Source organism: Pseudochaenichthys georgianus, unplaced genomic scaffold, assembly GCF_902827115.2.
Source record: "Pseudochaenichthys georgianus unplaced genomic scaffold, fPseGeo1.2 scaffold_825_arrow_ctg1, whole genome shotgun sequence".
Classification (NCBI taxonomy): Eukaryota; Metazoa; Chordata; class Actinopteri; order Perciformes; family Channichthyidae; genus Pseudochaenichthys; species Pseudochaenichthys georgianus.
The window spans coordinates 33,629-57,628 of record NW_027263373.1 but is presented as its reverse complement, the minus strand read 5'-3'; the positions used below and the strand labels follow the sequence as shown (position 1 = coordinate 57,628).

The 24,000-nt window shown below is 41.5% G+C and overlaps 1 protein-coding gene across 1 annotated transcript in view; it reads left to right on the top strand.

Moving 5' to 3' along the window:
* The window catches only part of LOC117444494 (DNA topoisomerase 2-beta), a gene marked incomplete at its 3' end in the record, with an annotated part of 58,803 nt that overhangs the window by 1,178 nt on the left and 33,625 nt on the right, over nucleotides 1-24,000 (top strand). Inside the window, exons 2-14 of the mRNA XM_034080024.1 lie at nucleotides 1,610-1,768; nucleotides 4,281-4,371; nucleotides 5,544-5,607; nucleotides 6,968-7,113; nucleotides 9,012-9,109; nucleotides 11,897-12,109; nucleotides 14,291-14,464; nucleotides 15,070-15,171; nucleotides 16,714-16,851; nucleotides 19,371-19,509; nucleotides 21,137-21,294; nucleotides 22,603-22,728; nucleotides 23,678-23,788. Coding sequence (XP_033935915.1) covers nucleotides 1,610-1,768; nucleotides 4,281-4,371; nucleotides 5,544-5,607; nucleotides 6,968-7,113; nucleotides 9,012-9,109; nucleotides 11,897-12,109; nucleotides 14,291-14,464; nucleotides 15,070-15,171; nucleotides 16,714-16,851; nucleotides 19,371-19,509; nucleotides 21,137-21,294; nucleotides 22,603-22,728; nucleotides 23,678-23,788 — 1,719 coding nt within the window. The remainder of the gene's footprint in view (nucleotides 1-1,609; nucleotides 1,769-4,280; nucleotides 4,372-5,543; nucleotides 5,608-6,967; nucleotides 7,114-9,011; nucleotides 9,110-11,896; nucleotides 12,110-14,290; nucleotides 14,465-15,069; nucleotides 15,172-16,713; nucleotides 16,852-19,370; nucleotides 19,510-21,136; nucleotides 21,295-22,602; nucleotides 22,729-23,677; nucleotides 23,789-24,000) is intronic.

Here is a 24,000-nt window from a genome sequence, read left to right as displayed (position 1 = left end):
ACAGTTAACTTCCTCAAAACAAGAGACAGGGCAAAACGAAACTAAGAATTTAACTTAAAAATATCCTTTTTCCTTCATAAAGTAAACACACAATCCAACTTAACTCACTACAGCTACTAAGTGCATTGTTTATTACTGTATACATACAACAATTGGACTATTATATAGCACTCAGACCCTTTCCTTGAGTATAAGTAGTAATGAAACATTTAGTAAAACAGTTTTGAAGTTATTTTGAATGACCCAGAAGCGGACAACATATTCTCTGGCATTTTTAATTTGTGTTAAATAAGAAATAGTGCAGACATACTCTTTACTCTGCAACACATGTCCTGGTTTAAGCTTTACACAAAGTTTAAACATCAGATTGAACCTAAAGTACTCATTCTGCCAAACAGCCCATTTCTTTATTATATAAACCATATTATTGTATTATCATTATGATGCATTAATGTGTTCATTACTTTAATCCCACAGCTGGTAAAGCTTATTTCTTATATATCTATACATGCTGCGGAGACGTTGTTCTTTTTAAGCTATGGATCAATATAGTAGATTTCCACCTGTAACACTCGAGAAGTAGATTATACGTTGTGTTATTGATATAAATCTGAAGCTTTACAGCAGGGCGGTCAAACTCAAATACAAGTGGGCCAAAATAAATAAATGGGTGCTAGTGGAGGGCCGGACTGGTTCAATGTTTATTGCAGAACTTATTGAAATGAACTTATTGCACATATTAAACCTGGAACTAACAAAGCTTAAATCATTGCCTATAACAACAACATTAAATAATCAGGTGCATTCATTTCTCACGGCTCTATCTGCAGCTTCTCCAGAGTCACTTCTTATGAGTACATTTCCCCACAGGCCAACAACAGCTTCAACTAAACTATTCCCCTCAGAGAGAAACCCAAACATGCCCTGCTGTCCTGAGAGAAAGTGCAGAAGGAAGCATCCTTTGAGCTCAGGGTGCTGCTCTGAGATGCTAGCTCAGACACTTGGCATCTCATCAGGGGGCAAGGTCATCAATGTCAGGCTCTGAGCGGAGGAGACCCTCAGGATGGAGGGAAGGTGCAATATACCGGAGGGCCAGATCTAACAGGAATTAGAAATTATCCTGCGGGCCGAAATTAAATCCACCACGGGCCTGATTTGGCCCCCGGGCCTCGAGTTTGACACATGTGGTTTAGAGTAACCAAAGTAATGACATTAATGTATTTGAGTACATTTCCCCTCACCCTGAGACCCTAGCAGGTATTTGAGTTCAACATGTAAGAAGTAGAAAGTACAGGTATTTGAGTTCAACATGTAAGAAGTAGAAAGTACAGGTATTTGTGTTCAACATGTGAGAAGTAGAAAGTACAGGTATTTGTGTTCAACATGTAAGAAGTAGAAAGTACAGGTATTTGGGTTCAACATGTAAGAAGTAGAAAGTACAGGTATTTGTGTTCAACATGTAAGAAGTCAAAGTAAAAAGTCGTGGAGTAAAGTACCGATACCAGAAAATGTACATAACGAAATATTTGTACTCCACTACTTCCCACCTCTGCTCATAACAATGTCTCTCTCTCTCTCTCTCTCTCTCTCTCTCTCTCTCGGTCGACAGGAGTCTGCGAATGGAAAAGGGGATTCTGCAAAGATGGACGCTCCCAAGAAGTCGAGCTCCAAGCTTTCTGTGGAGCGAGTTTATCAGAAGAAGACGCAGCTGGAGCACATCCTCCTCCGCCCGGACACCTACGTGGGCACCGTGGAGCCCATCACCCAGGTGAGACCTCCACTAACTCACCTGGGAGAGAGAGACTGGTGGCAAGCCTGCGTTAATTAGCATTATATGTGGACAGGATCCAAAAGGACTGTATTTAGGGGGATGGTCTGTTGACCCCAAAGTTTAACGATAGAAATGTTAGCAGACCGGTCTAAACCGAAGTAGGCTATTGTATACTATTCTTCCTGTATGCATACAATTTAACCGGCCACAGAAATACGAATACAAGGGGGAAGAAAGTCAACAAAAGGGAAAGGTGATGTACTCACCTCTGATTCTTCTGCAGAGGATTATTCATCGTCTTAAATGTTTTTTGTCTATTCATTCAGTAAATAGCCGGCGGTTCGATCTGGTCTCTGGTCCAATGACTTTACTGTCTATCCACTCCAGCAGAATCTAGATTTCTTCTGATCCAATAGCTTAACCCAAGATAACAAGTGCTACAAATTGTGCCCAGAACGTAGAAGCTGCCGGATGCTAACCTGTATATGTTGGGCAATTTGCACAATTACCATAAGTTGCGTAATTAGCGTTATAGCCTCTGTGGGCCGGATCCAAAATGACTGTTTTTACAAGAAAGTGGGCAGATTCATTTTGAGTACGTTTTAAAGACTCTGGATCATTTGGATTGGACATATTGCTTATTTATATGAGCATAAATTGTCCACAGTAGAATCAATCCTTTTGTATCTTGTGCTCACGTCACAGCACTGCTCACGGTCGCCAATTGAGAGCACCGATCAGGTTTTCCGTTAGCCGGTAATTACCGGTTTTTAGCTGGTAAAATGTAATAAAAACCGGTAAATTCAAAACATGCCGGTCAAAATGTCCGATGCTCCGATCGATCGGCCGCCGATCATTATCGGCCAATATTCACTCTTAATAGTTTGATCGGGTTTGAGAGGGAGAGAGAGAGAGAGAGGGGGCGAGAGAGAGAGGGGGTGAGAGAGAGAGAGAGAGAGGGGGGGCGAGAGAGGAGGGGGGTGAGAGAGAGGGGGGGGGAGAGAGAGAGAGAGGGGGGGGGAGAGAGAGAGGGGGTGAGAGAGAGGGGGGTGAGAGAGAGAGAGAGAGAGAGAGGGGGTGAGAGAGAGAGGGGGTGAGAGAGAGAGAGGGGGGTGAGAGAGAGAGGGGGAGAGAGAGAGGGGCGACAGAGAGAGAGGGAGAGAGAGAGAGAGAGAGGGGGGGCGAGAGAGAGAGGGGGTGAGAGAGAGGGGGGGGGGAGAGGAGAGAGAGGGGGGGCGAGAGAGAGAGGGGGTGAGAGAGAGGGGGGGTGAGAGAGAGAGGGGGCGAGAGAGAGGGGGTAGAGATGAGAGGGGCGAGAGAGAGGGGCGACAGAGAGAGAGGGGGTGAGAGAGAGAGGGGGCGAGAGAGAGAGAGAGGGCGCGAGAGAGAGAGAGAGAGAGGGGGGGGGCGAGAGAGAGAGAGGGAGAGAGAGGGGGCGAGAGAGAGAGGGGGCGAGAGAGAGAGAGAGAGAGGGGGCGAGAGAGAGAGGGCGAGAGAGAGAGGGGGCGAGAGAGAGAGAGAGAGAGAGAGGGGGCGAGAGAGAGAGGGCGAGAGAGAGAGAGGGGGCGAGAGAGAGAGAGGGGGCGAGAGAGAGAGAGAGAGAGAGAGAGAGAGAGAATCCGTTTCTCCCGTGTTATTATCCAAAGTTAATTTTTGAATAATGTACTTCATCTGCTACAAGTAGTTTGTTTGAATGTAATAATTATGTTGTTTGTTGTTCGTGGAATCATTTATTGAAAAATGTCGCATTTTTTTTCCGATCTGTTACGATTATAAACTGAAGCAATATAAAAATGACATCAGCATATCCGGTCACAGTCCGGTGATGACCTGCTAACGGAAACTCTGCCACACAATTCTTATTATTATTAATGAAACATGACGGTAAGTTTCAAATTTTTCCGGTAAAATAAATTCTGTCCGGACATTTGACCGGCGAGAAAAAATCGTAGCGGAAACCCTGACGCTGATATTTCCACTTTCTGGAAAGACTGCTATTGTTGATCTTAAAACATTTCAGAAATGGACTCCGCCTCCTCTCCAAACCGCTCCAAGTGTCAGATGTTGAGTACTCGGTATTGACAGTCATACAGTACACGAACATGATGTCTGTTAAACCTGTATCATGTAGTAATACTCCTATATCAAGTTATACTCTCTATCCTCCAGTATAGTTTTAATACCTTTCGATGAAATATGACGGAAAATAATTAACTTTTTCTGGAAGGTTTTAGCGGATACATTGAAAATGCAACTTCGCAATATATTTGTCTTGCATGTTAAGCACTGAGTGATTATCAATGCATGTCTGGTTTCTTTAAGGAACATTTGCATTTGTCTCTTAGATAGTGCCAAATGAAATTATAACCATTTTATTACTGATAGAACTTGATAGTAAACTAATCTCGTGATTTAATCAACAGACACTCTCCACACAGAGTAATGCTGTTGCTATCAAGCCACCCCACTTCCTGTTGGGATGAACCTTCTCTTTCTTTCCTTTCTGCAGCAAATGTGGGTTTTTGATGAAGAAATAGGAATGAACCAGAGGGAGATCACCTTCGTCCCGGGGCTGTACAAAATCTTTGATGAAATCCTGGGTGAGTGGATCCTCTTCCTCCTCCTCCTCTTCCTCTTCCTCTTCCTCTTCTCCGCTGGCTAACATTAAGCTGCTGAGATATTGAAGGCTTACTAATATGTCGGAGATAATGTCGTCCCTCCGATCCAGCTGTGTGTGGAGATTAGCTTCTCTACGAACGTTTATGAATAAATTAAACGTTGACTGAGAAGTGATTTCAGTGTCAAAGCTGCAGTGTGATTTATTTTACATCGATGAAGTGAAAGCGTGAGCAGTCAAGATTCCTCAGATAAAGACCGGTGGATAGAGCACTTTATTCTGAAGGTACGATGTGGGAGCAAAGAGCAGATTTACATATATTTTAGCCTGTGTGTTTATAAAGGTGTCTGTATATTATTGCTGCTCTGTCCTGTGTCTTTGCTCAAGAGTATCCCTCTTAGCTTAAATACACTTTTCCATATGTGTAAAATACGGTTTTTTAGCTCTATCATTGAAGTGAGTCTTAGTTGTTGTACTTATTTATTGGTTTATGTGTAATTCAGACTTTTCGCAAAATCCTGACTTTTTCTCAAAATCCTGACTCTTTCTCAAAATCTTAAAGGTGGGGTAGGTAAGTTTCAGAAACCGGCTCGAGATACACTTTTTGTTATATTCCATGGAAAGTCTTAACATCCCGATAGCAATGAATATCTGAAGTGCTTTGACAAAAAATCCATAAAAAAAAGTCATCTGTGGAAGCCGTAGTTCTGTAAAAAGCACGACCAATCCGTTTAGCCACCGCCCTCTCTGTCAGCCTTCCATCTCGTGCCCTGATTGGGCGTGCCGTCACTGGGCGTGCATTGCAGCAGTACTTCAATGACTCGCCAGCAACAGGCGGCCACTTCCACCAGTCTGCTGACGTCATGGTCGCGTTCATGTGTGTTGGAGGAGGTGCTCTGTAAGGAAGTCTGAAGGAAGGGGCGGATTCTTTTCGGCTGTGTACTTTCAAATTTTAGTGCACTCGAGCTGGTTTCTGAAACGTACCTACCCCACCTTTAAAATTCTGACTTTTCCTCAAAATCCTGCCTTTCCTCCTGTCGTGTGTTAGACAGGTTTTAGTGCATGTAAATGGCCTGCAGAGGCTAAAATCCCCGCGTAATATAACGTCACCTCCATGATCTGTGGTTAATTAGTATTTATTATTTTTGTTGACAGTCAACGCAGCAGACAACAAACAGAGAGACAAGAACATGACGGGCATTAAGATCACCATTGACGCGTGAGTATTTATATTTACCATAAAGAGTATTTTGTACTGTGAACATACTGTAATCCCACACATTTAGATTCAAAAGTATTTATTCCTTGCCCTATTACCTGCTTTTTTAGAAGTCTTCGTCGAACTATTGGAAGTTAAAGTAAGAATTTCCTATAAAAAGTTTAAATATAATCAACAAAATGTTTACAATCAAAATAAATGGAACTAACAACGTGGAATAAAAGGACTAATAAAAACGACTATAATGTCAATTACCGATAAAAGATAAAACAAAAAATCAATATGAACATAAAAAAATATATTAAGTGTGCAATTAAAACATTAAAGGGGACCTATCATGCAAAAGTCACTTTGTGATGTCTTCTCTCCGTCACCATGTGTCCCCGCTGTGTCCCCGCTGTGTCCCCGGTGTGTCGGGGAACTCACGCAGCGTCAGAAAATAAAACCCTCTCTTTTCCTCCGTACCCAAATCTCTAAAAACGGGGAACAACGGAGCTGATCCAGATGTGCGTCCGATATGACGTAACATCTGAAATGTGGACCCACGGGCCAATCAGAAACGTTGCTATCAGAAACAATGCCCGACTGTTTGGGACGTAATCTGGTCGGTGTTCACATTAGCATCGCTAACACTCAGAGCTAACCTGTGCTGGAGAGCATGTGTGTGAAGAAGCAGGAAGTAGAAAGGAACTCACCTTGTGGTGTAACCGGGAGAGAGGAAGCCTTTGAGCTCCAGACTGTTTCAGAGCCTTGATGATCCATGATATGGCGTTTCATCACGGCAGCATTTAGTTTAGACGGTAGCTGCCGGGTCCCGCATAAGCTCCGCCCCCTCCTAAAGCTTTATCCCCAAATCAGCACTTTAGAAACAGGAAGTGAAATAGAGGGATATGAGGCGTGGCTAGCCTAGAATCTGTTTGGTATTTTGAGCAAAACACTTCATATATATATATATATATATGTATATTTCTGAAACCTGTGCTAGTGCCTACGAACAGCCTGATAGGTGAGCTTTAAATTATGTTCATATCCATATTTATTTTCCATGCACTAAAATACATTACATTCTCAATAAGAGAAGAGACGATGAATGCCAAATGTTTGCTAATTTCTTCATTTCTATTTGCATATTGGTTATTTATTTTAAAATGTTTTTATTTCTAAAATTGAGTCAGAAAACCCCATTTCCATCGGAATAAATTCTGAACTTTACAATTTACAATTTAATTCACATACAATGATTTTGGCAACAATTATAACCCATATAATTTTTATCGATATTTAAATGACTTTAAAAATCACAGTAATTATTGATTTTAAGGACAGAATGTTTTAGCTGCACTTCCTTCCCTCTGCGCAGCGAGGCCAACACCATCTCCGTGTGGAACAACGGGAAGGGGATCCCGGTGGTGGAGCACAAGGACGAGAAGATGTACGTTCCCGCGCTCATCTTCGGACAATTACTCACCTCCAGCAACTACGACGACGACGAGAAGAAGGTCACCGGTAAGGAGAGGAGGAGACACCTTGACGTCTGTACCTGTGTCCCCTCTTCTTCACGTCTCTTCTACATCAACATGTGTCCCCTCTTCTCCATGTCTCTTCTACATCAACATGTGTCCCCTCTTCTCCATGTCTCTTCTACATCAACATGTGTCCCCTCTTCTCCATGTCTCTTCTACATCAACACGTGTCCCCTCTTCTTCATGTCTCTTCTACATCAACATGTGTCCCCTCTTCTTCATGTCTCTTCTACATCAACATGTGTCCCCTCTTCTTCATGTCTCTTCTACATCAACATGTGTCCCCTCTTCTTCATGTCTCTTCTACATCAACATGTGTCCCCTCTTCTTCATGTCTCTTCTACATCAACACGTGTCCCCTCTTCTTCATGTCTCTTCTACATCAACATGTGTCCCCTCTTCTTCGTGTCTCTTCTACATCAACATGTGTCCCCTCTTCTTCGTGTCTCTTCTACATCAACACGTGTCCCCTCTTCTTCGTGTCTCCTCTACATCAACACGTGTCCCCTCTTCTTCGTGTCTCTTCTACATCAACACGTGTCCCCTCTTCTTCATGTCTCTTCTACATCAACACGTGTCCCCTCTTCTTCATGTCTCTTCTACATCAACATGTGTCCCCTCTTCTTCATGTCTCTTCTACATCAACATGTGTCCCCTCTTCTTCATGTCTCTTCTACATCAACACGTGTCCCCTCTTCTTCATGTCTCTTCTACATCAACACGTGTCCCCTCTTCTTCATGTCTCTTCTACATCAACATGTGTCCCCTCTTCTTCATGTCTCTTCTACATCAACATGTGTCCCCTCTTCTTCATGTCTCTTCTACATCAACATGTGTCCCCTCTTCTTCATGTCTCTTCTACATCAACATGTGTCCCCTCTTCTTCATGTCTCTTCTACATCAACATGTGTCCCCTCTTCTTCATGTCTCTTCTACATCAACATGTGTCCCCTCTTCTTCATGTCTCTTCTACATCAACATGTGTCCCCTCTTCTTCGTGTCTCTTCTACATCAACACGTGTCCCCTCTTCTTCGTGTCTCTTCTACATCAACACGTGTCCCCTCTTCTTCGTGTCTCTTCTACATCAACACGTGTCCCCTCTTCTTCGTGTCTCTTCTACATCAACACGTGTCCCCTCTTCTTCGTGTCTCCTCTACATCAACACGTGTCCCCTCTTCTTCGTGTCTCCTCTACATCAACACGTGTCCCCTCTTCTTCGTGTCTCTTCTACATCAACACGTGTCCCCTCTTCTTCGTGTCTCCTCTACATCAACACGTGTCCCCTCTTCTTCGTGTCTCTTCTACATCAACATGTGTCCCCTCTTCTTCGTGTCTCTTCTACATCAACATGTGTCCCCTCTTCTTCATGTCTCTTCTACATCAACATGTGTCCCCTCTTCTTCATGTCTCTTCTACATCAACATGTGTCCCCTCTTCTTCATGTCTCTTCTACATCAACATGTGTCCCCTCTGTGGAAAGAGACTCTGAAAGTTTCAGGAACAAAGATTTTCTCTCTTTTTGATCCATTTCTATAAAAACCTGTCTGAAAATGAGCTGATCAGATTTTGGCCACTTTGTGATGTCATAACGATGTGTTGTCTCGTGTAGCCATTAGCCCCCCCCCCCCCCCCTTATCACCTGAATCTCCTCTAGAGCTCCATTGAGTTCTTTGTAACCAAACCTCTCTAGAGGGGCGTGGGGAGGGGCTCCTTGTGTTCATCTAAAGTAACAGACGGAGAATCAGCACTTTGGAAACAGGGCTGAAACAGAGGGGATTATGGGTAATGCTGCGGTGTTTCAGCCAATCAGAGACAGGCTCTGGATATATCTGACCTTTTAAGGTGTGTTCAAGAAGGAATAATAATACGTTTCTCCGCAGGTGGAAGGAACGGATACGGAGCTAAACTCTGCAACATCTTCAGCACCAAGTTCACCGTGGAGACGGCCTGCAAAGAGTACCGGCACAGCTTCAAACAGGTCAGCATGGCATCAATAACGTATATATCAGGCTTCATAGATTATTATTACATGGTTTAGTTGAATACTCGATTCTGATTGGTCAATTCAGAACACGTGACACGTTGTTAATCCAGAACAGACGCTGTCAAGGACTTATTGACCGTTGCTAAGGACGCTCACATCTGCACAAAGAAGTCCGGTCGATTTAACTATACACAGTTGCATGTTACTGCATGCGTCGGGCTCCTGATCAGCCCGTCGGTGGTCTTTCCCCATAATGACACGTCGCTGCACATTATCCCTTACTTATAGAGCAGTGCTTCTCAAAGTGTGGTCCGCGGACCTCTGGTGGTCCGCGAGCGCCCCCTAGTGGTCCGTGAGTATATTGGTAAAATTTCACATTTGAAATAAATTAATTAATTAAAGTTTTCCGCACTCTCGCGGGAATATCTCCGCAATGGAGCGAGCTTAAGTTTCACTTTCGATCGCATAATATAGCCCAGATAAACACCTTCATCACACATGTTGCCACTTGTTTGTACCATTTTCAGGCGATTTGTAAAAACCGATGTGTTTTTGGATATTTCTGGAGTTAGGTGGTCCGCGAGTGTTTTTTTATTGGTTAAGTGGTCCTTGGTATGAAAAAGTTTGAGAAACACTGTTATAGAGGCACCAGCGACCATTAATATACATTTCTCAGCTGCTCAGAGTCAATAAAGTAAAAAGAAATGCTGATTTTTAGGTAAAGAATGCGATGATTTTTCTCATAATCGTTGATTTCATCCACTCACAGGAGAAAAAGAGATATGTTCTTGTGTTCAGTCGTCGTCCATAGCTGAGTAAATCCTTCTGTACGACATGTTTTCTGTAAATGACCGATAAATAAATAAACTGTTGAGTCTTAAAGTCAACAGCTGGTCAAATAAACAAAAATGTCACTGCGTATTAATTGCTGTGGGTGTAAAATAACTGTAATTGCATCCATAGGTCTTCACTAATTTAACACTTTATAATCATGTTGGTTAATTAATGTGTAATAACTTCTTTTCCTGCTGCTCAGGGCCCACTTTGGGATGTTTAAATCAATCCAATCCAATCTTTGAATAAAGTAATAATTACTGTGTTATAGGGCTTTGACATGTGGTCTTATCTGAGGTAAGGATCCGTACATTATCACTCGTTGTGGTTCTGGGTATTATTGAAAGTCACCGGGTGTTTAAATCATGGACATTTTAGGCAATACATGCACTATTATGCATCCTAGTCTACTTAAAGCTTGAGTACCCTGAAGTTTAATGTTAGAAATGTATAAGCATACGTTGCATTAATAAGCAATACTTACAGGGGGTCCGCGGGGTCTTAAAAAGTATTAAAAGTTGATAAATCAATTTAGCGAAAATGAAGGCTATTAAAAAATATTAAAGGGCATTTTCCAAGGTATGACATGTTGTATCTTGTTTCCAGTAAGTATATAAAGTGTCCAGAGAGGTTGTGTTCCACAGTCTGCCTGAATGTAGTCATGGCGTAGGTGTGTCGTGTGATTCTGTGGAGTTTATTGATGGCATCCCGTTGGGTTTGACGTCATCTGAACGGGACATCGCACGCTCACTGCTCGATAGCGGCGCGAAGCTCCGTTTACGCCGGTTGCTAAGCAACATCGTTATGGGGAAATGCAAGTCTGCGTCCAAATGGTTGGAAGATAAGGAGGAAGGACAATCAATACTGCATATAGTCAATGTGAGGTGAAGTGTGTCGCCATGGTAACCGGTTAGAACTCCAAGTGGGGATGAGGTCTTAAAATGTATTTCAGGATTCCTGCATATGCCCTGAATTAGCGTCATACACTATGTCGACCACAGCTACAACTGTTAGCCTTCTTGGACACATTTGGACTGGTTTTGGATGCTATTGAGTCCATTTCTGACATTTTCAGCATCAACAATAGCAGTTTTAACCAGAAAGTAAGTGGCCATATTTCTACTCTCGATTGGCTGATATGGCCACTGCGAGCAGCGTTGAGACGAGAGCACAAGATACAAAATGATTGCTTCTACTGTAGTCAATTTATGCTCATATAAATTAGCCATATGTGCAATCCAAATGATCCAGAGTCACCTAAAACATACAAATTAACCAATATCAACCAAACAAATATGCCCACTTCCTTTTTGGATCCTGTCAACATAAGCTTTAATGCTAATTAACGCAGCTTGTGCTAATTGTGCTAAATCACCTAACATATGCAAGTTAGCTTCCGGCAGCTTCTATGTCCTGGGGACTCGTACTATACATTTCTATCGTTACACTTTGGGGTATTCAAGATTTCCAGGGTTCACAACAGGACTCTATGACCTGTATACAATATAATTGAATGGATGTTGTTAAAAAATCTCCCTGGTCCCCGGCTTGAGCTTCAGCCTCAGGATCCTCTCCAGAACGGAAGGAGTCATCACATACAGAGACTAGTTCCTTCACAGTGTCCTTCACATGCTGATATCCCAGAGAGGATACACAGTCACAAGATGGAGGAATGCTGCTTCTTGTTACCATACATCCGGTCATGAACAAAATACCTTTTTCTCAACATTTTGGCTTTTTTCTGAAAATCTAAGAAATCTGACTTTCTCTCAAAATTCGGACTTTTTTCAAAATTATATATTTTTTCCTCAAAATGCAACTTTTTCTCGAAATCTCAAGAATCAGATTGTGTGTGTGTGTGTGTGTGTGTGTGTGTGTGTGTGTGTGTGTGTGTGTGTGTGTGTGTGTTTGCGTGTGTTACCATGTTGTCTTGTTTCCCCTGGTCAGACGTGGCTCAACAACATGTCTAAAACCTCGGAGCCTAAGATCAAGTTCTTCGACGGAGACGACTTCACGTGCGTGACGTTCCAGCCCGACCTGTCCAAGTTCCAGATGGAGAAACTGGACAAAGACATCGTGGCTCTTCTGACGCGCCGAGCGTACGACATCGCAGGGTCCTGCCGGGGCATCAAGGTCACGCTCAACGGGAAGAAGCTGCCCGTAAGTCTTTCGGCTGTCTCTTTGTTCAAAGTGTGGTAGTCGTGTGGATTTAATATCGTTACAGTGTTCGTTATGATGGAGTAAATGCTTGACCGGTTGTTCTGTAATCTAGGTCTTCTCATGATAAGCAGAAAAAGTTATTTCTTATTCAGCGATTTCTGTCCATGGGAATTGTATTGTTTATCTTACAATGGCGAAAACTTGGAAGCTAATTTCAAAATGATCTACCTACCGTTCTTTTCGGACTATAAGCCGCGACTTTTTTCCCCATTTTCTTTGAACAGCTAACGGCCACTAGGGAACCTCCTAAATCTATGGATTTTACAGGTAAAATTAACCACCTTTAACGCTACGGGCTCTAGGACTAGAGATGTCCCGATCCGATCACGTGATCGGGGATCGGAGCCGATCACGTGATTTTCAAAAAATCGGGGATCGGGAGAAAAAAATCGGGTATCGGGATCTTTTTTTTATTTTTTTTTATAATTGTTTTTTAATTATTATTTAATGTTACAAAACAAAAATGACCATGTCCACGTCTTAAAGTCATCCTGAGGACTTAGTTTTGGTTTAAAATCACACAACATCATGTATGTGTTGCTTTCTTTGGGCTTGTTTTCAGACCTGGTTGCTTATTTCCTCTCAAAGCAACAGAGTGGGCGCAGTGTCTAATAGCAGCAGCAAGCTAACGAGAGGCTACGTTCAGCTGGTGACTCGGGAGTCGGGACGGAGAAAATGTCAGGAGTTTGGAAGTATTATAAAATTGAAAGCGAAGGCAGTGTAACAGCCAGATGCAATGTTTGCAAGGCAGAGGTTCCGCGTGGTGGAAAGAACAGAGCTACGTTCAACACGACCAATCTAATACGCTACCTGAGAAACAAACACCAACAACAACACGACAAGTACACAGCGGCCACTCGGGTAACGGCACTGAAACAACCGACACTTTCAGAGACTTTCAAAAGGAAAGAGAAACTGCCCCAGAACAGAGACAAGGCCAAAAAAATAACAGCCAAGATAGCTGAATTCATCGCGTTGGATGACCAGCCGTTATCTGTTACCTTTTTCTCTCTTAATGCATTGCATAAAGATCGGATCGGGAAAAATCGGTATCGGCAGATTGTCAAAATCAAATGATCGGAATCGGATCGGGAGCAAAAAAAGGTGATCGGGACATCCCTACCTAGGACCGGTCCGCGCCCGCCACCTTTAAGCGGCGGGCTCCAGCAGGAAAAGCTGGAGGCCGGAAAAGAGTGAGACAGGTAGCGCGCCAAAAGTAAAAGTGGAACCGAGAGACAGAACGAGAGCAAGACAGACGGACAATTTAGCTGCTGCGGCTTATATGACGGTGCGCCTTAGAGTCCGAAAAGTACGGTACATTCAAAATGCTGACGAGTTCAGGTGAAACCTCAACATCTTCCCGAAGTGGGTAGCACACACATTTAGCGACTGGTTCGAGTAAAGCAAAGTCTTGAAAGCCTTTTGTTTTTTCAATGCCACGTGTTCTACCCGCACTGCCTTTGCGATCTACGTATTGGGCACCCCTTTTGTAGTCGCCCTAAAAACAGATTATTCGGTTCAGTTATTCTGTCGGTTGTAACCGCTTATCCACAACATGGAAATTAAACAACAACGAATTTGAAATCGGTCCTTTTGCAATAGAGACAACAAGTTGATTCTGTTGTATTTGATATGTTATAATAGTCATGAAGTTCAGCTCCAGAGGTCGTTGCAGAATAGTTACACACTATATTAAATGCATACATTAATATTTAGGTGTTAAGATACAAGGATGCTTCATATATTGTATGTTTAATTGAATATTCTTCCCGTTATCTGCATGTTCGTGGTTTTGCATAATTGTCCACATGGTTAGAGATATCCCTTTAGTCTTTTTTTAGGGTTTGAGTGTCTTTTAGTTTTAATATTTATAACAATGAAGACGTATATACCAGCTGCACTCCATCATATCAGACATTGCATGGATTATTTTTGATATATTTGCTTATTTTTATCAACGACTTGATGCATTTTATTTGGATTTATTGCAACAACAAAAAAATATCTATTGAATTTTATGACAATTTCTCTGCAGCTGTGGTCCGTACATTTAAGTGTGTGTGTGTGTGTGTGTGTGTGTGTGTGTGTGTGTGTGTGTGTGTGTGTGTTTTCTCGCTGCAGATCACTGGTTTCCGCAGCTACGTGGATCTGTACGTGAAGGACAAAGTGGACGAGATGGGCGTTGCTCTGAAGGTCGTGAACGAGAAGGTGAACGATCGCTGGGAGGTTTGTCTCACGCTCAGCGAAAAAGGATTCCAGCAGATCGGCTTCGTCAACTGCATCGCCACCACCAAGGTACTGGGAACACACTCTGAAGGCTACTGGGAGCACACTCTAAAGGCTACTGGGAGCAGTGGGAGACATTTCATAATTTGCCAGTATGATTTCTGTTTTTAAAAAAAAAATTATAATGTGTTTTTGAAATGGACACCGATAGATTCCAGATATTTATATTTGGAAAATCAAATCCATTTATTTTTTATAGCTAATTTATTTGATATGTAAATGAATAGAATAAAAATAAAAATGATAATGTACATGTATGTATCATTATAGATAATTAAACTAAATCGTATGACATTTAAAAAATATTAAAATAATATTATTTAAAAGAAAAATTATTATTCGAAATGAATTGAAATTACATTATTCAAAATAAATAAAATTACAAAATGTTGTATTAAATAAAATGAATAAAACAATATTAAATTATTTAAAATAAATATAAAAAAAATATTAAAATGAAATGACTATAAAATAAAGCACCGAGAGGACTTTCATTGCAAGCCTGATCCAGCCCTTCCTATAAGCCTACTTTTAACTATCAAATCCTGTCCTGTTATAATTGTCATTATGGTCGTGCCAATAAAGCTATTTAACATTTGAATTTCTTATTCCAGGGCGGCAGACACATCGATTATGTTGTGGATCAGATCGTCCACAAACTGATTGAAGTGGTGAAGAAGAAGAACAAAGCGGGCGTCACGGTGAAGCCTTTCCAGGTACGATTAAAGAACTGTTTAAAAACTCTCCCTGGTCCCCGGCTTGAGCTTCAGCCTCAGGATCCTCTCCAGAAGGGAAGGAGTCATCACATACAGAGACTAGTTCCTGAACAGTGTCCTTCACATGCTGATATCCAAGAGAGGGAGTCACACAGTCACAAGATGGAAGAATGCCGCTTCTTGTTATCATACATCCGGTCTTAAACAAAATTCTGACCTTTTTCTCAAAATTATGATTTTTTTTCCCTCAAAATTATGATTTTTTTTCTCAATTATGATTTTTTTTGTCGAAATTATTACTTTTTCTCAAAATCATGAATTTTTCTCAAAATCATGACTTTTTCTAAAAATTCCGACTTTCTGAATATTACAAATGTTAATAATCCCTGGTCTCCGGCTTGAGCTTCAACCTCAGGATCCATGTATTTGTGATCCTCTCCAGAATGGAAGTAGTCATCACATACAGAGCATCAGCTAGTTCCTGAGCAGTGTCCTTCACATGCTGATATCCAAGAGAGAGTTACAGTCACAAGATGGAGGAATACCAGTTATTGTAGGTAATCATACATCCTGTCATTTACAAAATACTGATTTTGTTTTCTCAAAAACTAAAAATTCCTTTTGACTGTTGACTTTTTCATCTTTTTTTCAAAAAAAATCTGACTTTTTCTAAAAATCTAAAAATTCTGACTTTTTTCAAAATGATGTATTTTGTCCTCAAAATTAAACTTTTTCTCAAAATCCTTAAATTTTTCAATATTTTTTAAATCTGACTTTTTCTCAAAATCTTAAAAATGTTAAATCTCCCTGGTCCCCGGCTTGAGCTTCAACCTCAGGATCCGTGTGTCTGGGATCCTCTCCAGAATGGAAGGAGTCATCACATACAGAGACTAGTTCCTGAGTAGTGTCCTTCACATGCTGATATCAAGAGAGGGAGTCACACAGTCTCAAGATGGAGGAATAGAAAGCAGTATTCAATGTTTACTTCAGATCAGCTCCACGTCAGAAATGAGCATGCTTGACGTCTCTCTCCATAGAGGCTGAGTCATCATGTTCATCACATAGCTATCATCTGCCTCAAACAGTCCTGATGCTCTTCTGGGTCATCACACATCCTGTCATGAACACAGCTACAGTTGGGATATCTTTGTTATAGGGCTGCTCAATTAATCATATTTTAATCGCGATTACGATTATGGCTTGCAACGATTACGAAGACAACGTAAACGAAATAAAACGATAATCTTTTTTTGGGTTTTTCAGTTGAATTATTCTTAAAGTTCAGGGTAATCAACTGTTGAAAACATTCTGTTCGTATGTTTTTTCTCCAATAAATGGATGTTTTCAAAGTCAATGAATAATCGCATTTAATAATCGCAATTACAATTATTGACCCAAATAATCGAGATTATGATTTTTGCCATAATCGAGCAGCCCTACTTTGTTATCATGTGACTCTCATATTGGAAGAGGACGTTCCCTATTTTCAGTTCACTGTAGGAGTTCTATTGGATTGAATTAACCTTTTTATTTGTGCCTCAGGTGAAGAACCACATCTGGGTGTTTGTGAACGCGCTGATCGAGAACCCGTCCTTCGACTCTCAGACGAAGGAGAACATGACGCTGCAAACCAAAAGCTTCGGGTCCAAATGCGTCATGTCGGAGAAGTTCGTCAAAGCTGTAAGGAAACATCCATCTTTTCACACCTCACTGTCTATGTTGTGTAAAATAGTCCTGCAAAGTCTCATCCACACCCTAACCCAGGGGTTCCCAAACGTTGCCATGCCAAGGACCCCATATAGCATTATCCTCTGGCGGGGACCCCCCTGTTGGCATTTTTTTTTTTACATTACAAATTAATCATACAGCTTAATACATTTTCTTAATATTTATTTGTATTAATAATCAGTTATTCTTCTAAAAATACGTGTATTCATCTTTTGTTTGTCATTCATTACATTGATTGTGTCTTCTGTTATAAACATCTTAACACAATATTAAACGGTAAAATCAACAGTAAACATATTTTTAAAGTGATTTCTGTCTTTATAATATTATATAATTTTGAACAGTGATATGAACAATTAACATATATTTTTTTAGCATTTTTGAAAGCTACTTATGCCTTAATAATATTATATATAATATTCAACAGTAATATTAACACCCACACAACGAGACCAGTCAAGTCCGTCTGAGAGGATGTAAAACGTGGACATGTCTCTTCCTGTGGTCCTACCTTCCAAAGCTTTGCAAAATAATATTTCCTCAACAAAGTTGTCTTCTGAAATAAATCTGATGAATGCAAACAATTCTGCGACATTTGCTGCATCCGTGCTCTCGTCCAGCTGCAGAGCGAAACACTCACTCGCTCCAACAGCTGAGCAGATACTCAGTTTCACTCTCAGTAGCGGCAGCTCGATTCTGATTGGCTTGAAGGCAGTCGTGTGATTCAAAAACAAAAAATATGAAAAGATTGGCATCAAAGGACTCATAGATTATAGATAGATAGATATACAGTTATTAATAACATCTAAAAAGAAAAAAATGTACTTTAAAAAAAAAAATCCCCCTTTCCCTCAAATCTTGCGTGCCTGGCGGCCCCCCGGGGCGTCCACTTTGAAAAACACTGCCCTAACCCATCTTAGGCTGCACCTTGGCCATTAAAACCAACAACGGGAATGGTTGAATTTTTACAGCAAGGTTGAGCTTACTTGAAGCTAATGTTCCTGCATGTTATGTAAGTGTGAAGGCTAATGCAAAGTGGACGAGTGGGTTATTCAGATCAGATTTTAAAGGCTACATTTGTGTTGAAATATTATTCTGAGTGGAGCTGCGTCTAAGGGAATATTTCTGTTTTACTCCTAAAATATTTAACCTTATTCTGTGTGTTGACATTTACGACCATCCCTGCTTCTACTCTCCCGTAAGGAACGTGTTGATGCAGTCGTATGTTGATACTAGGTTTTATGGCCTGACCTGCCGGGCACAGGGGGGATTTACGACTGTGAGAGCGCTGGCTTTCTAAGCTCCACAGATGTGAGAGACATCTCCTGTGTCTGCAGATGTTCACGTATACCTTCCCCCAATATGTGGGTTGACTCTCTGTAAACTAGTTAAAGGGTCTACCGAGATGCGAGGCTGATTAAAATTGACATGACAACCAGTCAGAACCTTTTGCTGCTGTGACTTGTGATGTGAATTCTCCGGCCGTTGACTTGTAATAAACTACCAGTGTTTGACATCAAAGCTCCAGCTCTCCTCGTGTCTCTCCGAGTCCTGACTCTCCATTGCTGCAGACTTTCCCTTACACTGCGGAGATATCAGAAGCTATACATCATAATCAACATCTCGAGATCGAATTCTTGTTTGCTACAGGTCTTTAGAAATCGCACCAGGATCTTCTTTCTCCATAGCAACGATAAATTATCAACACCTCCAATTAGTTTTATGTTTTAAAAACCGTGCAGCTCTTGGAAATGTAAATCTTGTGGGTCATCAGTAGTTTTTAGGATCTTTGTGTGTGTCTTTGTCACACAGGCTCAAAAAAAAAATTATACAGTATACAGATAGGTATAAAATATGTATATCCTATATACACAATCAACCGACACATGTACACATATGCACACATTAAGATAAAACAATCAATATCTACAAAATAACAGTCACTTCAATATCATCATATTAATGTTTTAAGCTTTATGAACAATACAGAAAATTACCTCCACATCCACCGAACTACACAAACTCTCGTTCTCTCACGTGCTCTCGCGAGACTTCACGGCACCTTCAACAAGCACTGTTTGTGTAACAACACTGACACCTTGTGGCGATTATTCGTAACAACACTGGCAACAAACAATCACTTTAACAAAGAAATAATTTTCATGAACCCAAATGAATATATTAAAAAAGTATATTATTTTATACTTTATATGACTGTGTGCCACCTATTATTATGTATTTATTTCAACAAGGACCATGCATACAAATACATTCATCTCAGAAAAGAGAAGAGATGAATAATGCTAGATTATAGCTAATAGATAATTTCCATCTGCAGTCCTGAGGCAGGTTCATAACACCGCATCATCTCTATCAAACAAACAATTATAAAACGTGATTTAAGTTCAGGTCAGTAAAATAATACAAAGTACAGTTAAAATATAATATCCCACGTGTTTGTTTCCCTGCAGGCGACTAACTGTGGGATCGTGGAGAGCATCTTGAATTGGGTGAAGTTCAAAGCTCAGACGCAGCTCAATAAGAAATGCTCCTCTGTGAAGTACAGCAAGATCAAAGGAATCCCAAAACTGGACGACGCCAACGACGCCGGTGAGTTCGCTGTCAGATCGTTTCACATTCAGATTAGATTCGCTAATGTGTGGAAGCTGTCGTTGTTGCCTCTGAAAAACCTGGTTTTGTGAAATAAAGCCACAAATCCTCCAAAATCAAATTTCATAAAGTGTGTTTTTAAAAAAGATCTTCAGTCCGTCTCCTCCTGATGGTTGCTCCGTGGAGTGTGGACCCTAACAGAACAAACTCCAGTCATCCCTAATCACCAGGGCCCAGGAGTTCAAAGCTTTGAATCCCTATCTGATCGGATCAGATTTGGATTTTGGGGAGTTCAAAACCAAAAAACAGGATTAGGACTTTGATATCCGATCAGATCAGGAAATCCAATCCAAGCTGTAGGAGCCATTTTATGGGTGTTGTTGTATGTCCATCCATCCATCTTCTCCCGCTTATCCGTGGTCGGGTCGCGGGGTAGCAGTTCCAGCAGAGAGCCCCAAACCTCCTTTTCCCTGGCGACATCAACCAGCTCTGACTGGGGGGTCCCAAGGCGCTCCCAGGCCAGCGAAGAGATATAATCCCTCTACCTGGTCCTAGGTCTACCCCTTGGTTATATGTATAGTGCAATATTATTTTTGAACACTTGGTGGCGGGGTTTAGCTGCACCGGGTGTATATAAAGAGGTCATAGCTGACAGGAGAGGGAGGGACACAGAAGGAAGAGAGCATACCGATTCCACCAGCCCGGCAGATGCTCCTCACAACAACTAGAACTGTACATTTAACCCTGGTATGTAAAGCTGAATAAAACCTCATTATAAACTACAACAAAGGACCGGAAAGTCATCTGTTTGTGTCTGCGTCTGGATCACTCTTCAGCCCTTCTGTGAAGTAACGGCAACAATATATAGGACGTAGGAAAGGAAATTGCCATTACACAAGCTTTAATCTGGATCAAATCTTCAAACCGACCACACAGGATTGGGATCAGTTTGATCCCAAAAAACTGGATTATCCTGATCCCACCAGAGGGTGGGTTTCCAGTGGATTACCAGAGCAACATGTACTGTACAATTTATTTTAAAATATGTTTCAATTTAAATTAGATGGCAAAGTTTGTTAACTGAAATAATACACCATGTTTAGCCTTCATGGGAAATACCTTTTATTTTTTCATTTTTTGCTCACGTTTGTGGCCTGTTTTGTTTTCAACCAAATGTTGATGACATAAATGTTTATGCTCATAAAAGTATCACAACAAAGATTGTCATCACAAATGTAGTTTAGATTAAATAAAAAATATCTTCAACAAAAAAAAAGTCCATCATCTGTCATCACCTTTCAGAAGTAATTGCGGACAAGAGATGTCTGCAATGTGGTCTCTTGTCTTCCTTGTAGTATTTTTCATGTCCACTAGATGGCGCTCGGTAGGATTAAAGCACTGATATTCAGGATCTAGTCATCTTGAAAAGTCGTAATCTGGATCAGGCTGATCCTATCCTGAATTGCTTTGAACTCCAGGGACAACATCTGTCCGACTTGTCTGATCCTGGATCACGAAAAATGGGATTTCAAAATCTGATCGGATCTGATTGAGATGAAAAGTTTTGAGCTCCTGGGCCCTGGACATTAATGAGATGATTAACCTCCTCCTCTTCACCCTGCTTTAGGAGGGAAACACTCGGCTGAATGCACCCTCATCCTGACGGAGGGCGACTCCGCCAAGTCTCTGGCCGTCTCCGGACTGGGAGTCATCGGGCGAGATCGATACGGAGTGTTCCCGCTGAGAGGAAAGATCCTGAACGTGAGGGAGGCCACGCACAAACAGGTACGACACCAGATCAATAATACGTCATGTGTTCGAGAACGTGAGGGGAAAAGTTGTTCGACATGTTTGTTTATAGCAGCAGATTTCAACAACAAGGTGCTTCAAAAAAACCTTAAAAGCGTCGTGACTAAGTCCAACAGAAACACCGTATAAGACAGCATTTTAATACCTTCAGAAACACTCAATTAAAGTAGAGAAAAATACAAGAATGAAAGTGAGATTGCAGTGTTAGATATGAAAAGTAATTTGAGTTATTAAATGCAGTGGGAAAAAGAAAAGTCTTCAATTTAGAAGTTGCAGAAGATACTGATACTGGCTGAAGGTGGTCTGGCTCTTCTTTTTGAGTGTCTTTACGTCTCTTTAAACTCTGATATTCCACTTCAACTCTTTTATACTCAGGAGGCATCTGCAAACTGTTTTTATTAGCCAAATAAATGACTAAAATCTGTTTAAATCTGCTCAAATCTGCTTAAAATCTGCTAAAAATCTGCTTAAAATCTGCTTAAAATCTGCTTAGAATCTGATTAAAATCTGCTTAAAATCTGCTTAGAATCTGCTTAAAATCTGCTCAAATCTGTTTAAAATCTGCTTAGAATCTGCTTAAAATCTGTTTAAAATCTGCTCAAATCTGTTTAAAATCTGCTTAAAATCTGTTTAAAATCTGCTTAAAATCTGCAAAAGTCTGCTAAAGTCTGCTAAAGTCTGCTAAAGTCTGCTAAAGTCTGCTAAAGTCCGCTAAAGTCCGCTAAAGTTTTCTAAAGTCTGCTAAAGTCTGCTAAAGTCCGCTAAAGTCCGCTAAAGTCCGCTAAAGTCCGCTAAAGTCCGCTAAAGTTTTCTAAAGTCCGCTAAAGTCCGCTAAAGTCTGCTAAAGTCTGCTAAAGTCTGCTAAAGTCCGCTAAAGTCCGCTAAAGTCCGCTAAAGTCTGCGAAAGTCCGCTAAAGTCCGCGAAAGTCCGCTAAAGTCCGCTAAAGTCCGCTAAAGTCTGCGAAAGTCCGCTAAAGTCCGCTAAAGTCTGCGAAAGTCCGCTAAAGTCTTCTAAAGTCTGCTAAAGTCTGCTAAAGTCCGCTAACGTCTGCTAAAGTCTGCTAAAGTCTGCTAAAGTCCGCTAAAGTCTGCTAAAGTCCGCTAACGTCTGCTAAAGTCTGCTAAAGTCTGCTAAAGTCCGCTAAAGTCTGCATAGACCAGGTTGGATTTTAAGTGGTTATAATCTACTTTGGGATAATGATTCCAAATGAATATGAAAATGCAGCTTAATGAAGATTTTTTAAAGTGTCTTCTTGCATTAAATTACCTTTTTCCTTTCTACAGATCATGGAAAATGCTGAGATCAACAACATCATTAAAATCGTGGGCCTCCAATACAAGAAGAGCTACGAAGACCCCGAGTCTCTGAGGAGTTTACGCTACGGACGCATCATGATTATGACCGATCAGGTAAAACCGTCTCTCGAAGACACTAATATGTATTATTAGTTAAAGGGGACCTATCATGCAAAAGTCACTTTGTGATGTCTTCTCGGCATAATTTTTAAACGTGTATTACAATTAAATCACGGTAACATAGGTTAATTTGGTCGTAGTTGGTTTCCACCACAGTATTTACATGGATATAAGCCTCGCCCCCTCTCCAGAGCGTCCCGTTTGAATGACAGGAGTAAACACATCTGACAGCCGCGGTGAAACTCCAGCGGTTGGAGCAATGAGAGTATTCACATCGCGTCCGTTGTGAACGCAGCATAACGCAGTTCAGAAACCTGTTCTGACGCTTTTAAAGCAACTTTTAACAGTGCGAGGGGCCCAAAGGCCACGGTGGCAGTAGGACGTACAATTATTTGTGGGGCATAACGGCCAGACCGAGGGGCTACGACGGTCATGGCCGCCGTGAAAATCCCGCCCTGCCCACGGCCCTATCAGAAACGCTGCTATCAGAAACAATGCCCGACTGTTTTGGACGTAATATGGTCGGTGTTTACATTAGCATCGCTAACACTCAGAGCTAACCTGTACTGGAGAGCATGTGTGTGAAGAAGCAGGAAGTAGAAAATAACTCACCTTGTGGTATAACCGGCAAGAGAGAAAGCCTTTGAGCTCCAGACTGTTTCAGAGCCTTGATAATCCATGATATGGCGTTTCATCACGCAGTATCTGCCGGTAGAATCTCCCGCATAAGCTCCGCCCCTCTTTTTTATCAAGCTTTATACCCCAAATCAGCACTTTTGAAACAGGAAGTGAAATAGAGGGATTTGGTGATCTGTTTGGTATTTTGAGCAAAACACTTAGACATGTTTTGTATATATTATATATCTGAGAGCTGTGCTGTTGCCTAGAAACAGCACGATGGAGACCTTTAATACACAATAAGCATGTATATTGTCTTCCCTAGGATCAAGATGGCTCCCACATCAAAGGCCTGCTCATCAACTTCTTCCACCACAACTGGCCGTCTCTGCTCAAACACACCTTCCTGGAGGAGTTCATCACCCCCATCGTCAAGGTAAGACACACCCACAATGCACCTGGGCCACTTCAGGAACCAATGAGAGAGGTTCAGAGGCTGAGGGCGGGACTAATGGCGTTTGTGTGACACGCTTAAAGTGGTCACACACACACACACACACACACACACACACACACACACACACACACACACACACACAGAGACACAGACAGACAGACAGACAGACAGACAGACTCTCCCTCTCTCTC